At 43.0% G+C, this 2,500-nt stretch overlaps 1 protein-coding gene across 1 annotated transcript in view; it reads right to left on the reverse strand.

Moving 5' to 3' along the window:
• Positions 1–2,500, reverse strand: part of cadm3 (cell adhesion molecule 3) — a 60,594-nt gene that overhangs the window by 25,079 nt on the left and 33,015 nt on the right. Inside the window, exon 3 of the mRNA XM_062530771.1 lies at positions 2,345–2,497. Coding sequence (XP_062386755.1) covers positions 2,345–2,497 — 153 coding nt within the window. The remainder of the gene's footprint in view (positions 1–2,344; positions 2,498–2,500) is intronic.

Genomic DNA, 2,500 nt, shown 5'->3' on the forward strand with positions numbered 1-2,500 from the left:
TGTTTACTACTGTTGACTAGGCCTACTGTACTAGTAGACTTAATGGAAGTTATGAAACAAGTTCATGGAAAACGAATGCTTGTGCAGAACGTTTCGTTAATCTATCCTACAGAGCCGTTGGGATAGGTGAGTAAGTTTATCTCTTTGTTATCCAAATGAACGGTCTTAAAGTTAGCGAGTTACAGAGGCTGGCAGTCAGCCCGACAGAGGGGGGAAGCATGGAACACTGATGTCGCATTTGCAACAATTTATTCCGACTCCATGGAACGTCAGCGAACAAGAGTAACAATATTGCAGTTGTGCCTGTGTTTCTGGCTCTCAGGCTAAGTTGTGACTGCTAAGAAATAGCCTAGAAATCTAGACGCCACTAGCGGCAATCACGTCAGGCTAGGGGCTGCTGACCGTGGCATTCAATTTGAACCTTATAAAAAAAAAACTCTGTGGCGATTTTCATCATTTTGTAAGGCACGGAGATCCGGGGCTATCCCCAATATATCCGGGGCTATAGCCCCGAATGCCCAGGTCTAACGACGCCTCTGTTATAGACCATAGCATCCCTGCTCTTACAGTTTTTGCCCGTTGCTTGAACACTATAGACCCATGCTTAGATTAAAGTAACACAACTTTAAGTTTTGTTGCCACATCTCAAACACCTATACCTATACCTTAAACAAAAGTGCTGCTTTGCACTCTAGTTGCAATTCTGCAACACACTTACTCCTTTATGCAACACACTTGGTCCTGCATACTACTCTCTATGTCATACATAGACACTTCGTTCAAAAATGAAATCTCAGAGTACCATTTGTTAAACACATGTATCCAAAATACAAAACACATCGGATAATTGCAACCACTCAAATACACACCTGAACACACTTACTTGCAAAAGTGAACACCAATCAGCCATCTACAAAAAGTCCATTCGTTTAGCCATTGGAAATGGTGATGTGAACGGTATATTTCCCAGTGTTGTGTCATTGTTTCCTTGTGTGTAGAGTTTTGGCACAATGAGTGAAGTTTTTCTAAATGTATTCAAGCAAATATGTTTTATATAAAGTAGACTAGTGTATTCCTCCTGATTTGCAAGTGTATGCATATGATGCAAGTGTGTTTTATTTTGTCACCAGAGTTACATTTTGACAAAGGATTGTTGGGTTTTGATTGCAGAGTTTAGGTACTGATAGAAGAGTTTCAATTTGGCATACATGTGAAAGGTTTATTTCCTAGTGTTGTGTTATGTTTACTTGTGTGTAGAGTTTTGGTATGGTGAGCGAAGTGTTGCAAAATGTGTTCAAGCAACGGGCAAAAACTGTAATTGGCAAGACAACTCGCCTGTCTGACCTTGGTATTGTGAAGAGGAAGATGCGATACGCCAGACCCAACAATGCAGAAGAGCTGAAGGCCACAATCAGAGCAACCTGGGCTCCCATAACCCCTGAGCAGTGCCACAAGCCCTTTTCAGACTGAGAAACGGTACATTCACGTTACAGAAATAACGGGCTCAGGGGGATTTCGCAGCGTGAAAGGTGGACGTGTTGTGGTCCCAGGTTGTCTGAAGCCGACTGCTAAACGACTGCTGCTATTTCAGTTAGCTCGTTGGCTAGTTGGCTAGTTAGCTAGCATTAGGCAAAAATTCCAAAAAGACTTGCTGGCCTTACTGTCAGACGGTTTTGGTAACATAGCAACAATAAACACTTGCTCTCAGCAGCACCTAAAGCTGTCGTTTGCTAAATATAGTCAACACTTTAAAAAAAAAAAAAAGAAAAAAAAGAAAACACATTTCAATTATAATTTTAACATTCGAATAGTATTATTTTTTTTACAAATTCGAATTATATTCGAATACCGAAATTCGTTCTAACAGCCCTAGTGTGTGTACCTGTACCTCTCTTCTCTCCAAAGTAGAGTGTTTGCTTGGCAGTGTGTGTGTGTGTGTGTGTGTGTGTACCTCTCTTCTCTCCAAAGTAGAGTGTTTGCTTGGCAGTGTGTGTGTGTGTGTGTGTGTGTGTGTGTGTATCTCTCTTCTCTCCAAAGTAGAGTGTTTGCTGGGCAGTGTGTGTGTGTGTGTGTGTGTGTGTGTGTGTGTGTGTGTGTGTGTGTGTGTGCGTGTGTGTGTGTACCTCTCTTGTCTCCAAAGTAGAGTGTTTGCTGGGCAGTGTGTGTGTGTGTGTGTGTGTGTGTGTGTACTTCTCTTGTCTCCAAAGTAGAGTGTTTGCTGGGTAGTGTGTGTGTGTGTGTGTGTGTGTGTGTGTGTGTGTGTGTGTGTGTGTACCTCTCTTGTCTCCAAAGTAGAGTGTTTGCTGGGCAGTGTGTGTGTGTGTGTGTGTGTGTGTGTGTGTACCTCTCTTGTCTCCAAAGTAGAGTGTTTGCTGGGCAGTGTTGGACCACTGAAGTGATGAGTTGTCTGATGTGGGGACGGTGCAGGTCAGAATAACAGTCCCTCCCACTGCCACTGTCTGGTCCATCGCCGTTGGCTGGAGAGGGTCATCTTCATCTG

This window comes from Sardina pilchardus, chromosome 2, assembly GCF_963854185.1.
Source record: "Sardina pilchardus chromosome 2, fSarPil1.1, whole genome shotgun sequence".
In the NCBI taxonomy this organism is placed as follows: Eukaryota; Metazoa; Chordata; class Actinopteri; order Clupeiformes; family Clupeidae; genus Sardina; species Sardina pilchardus.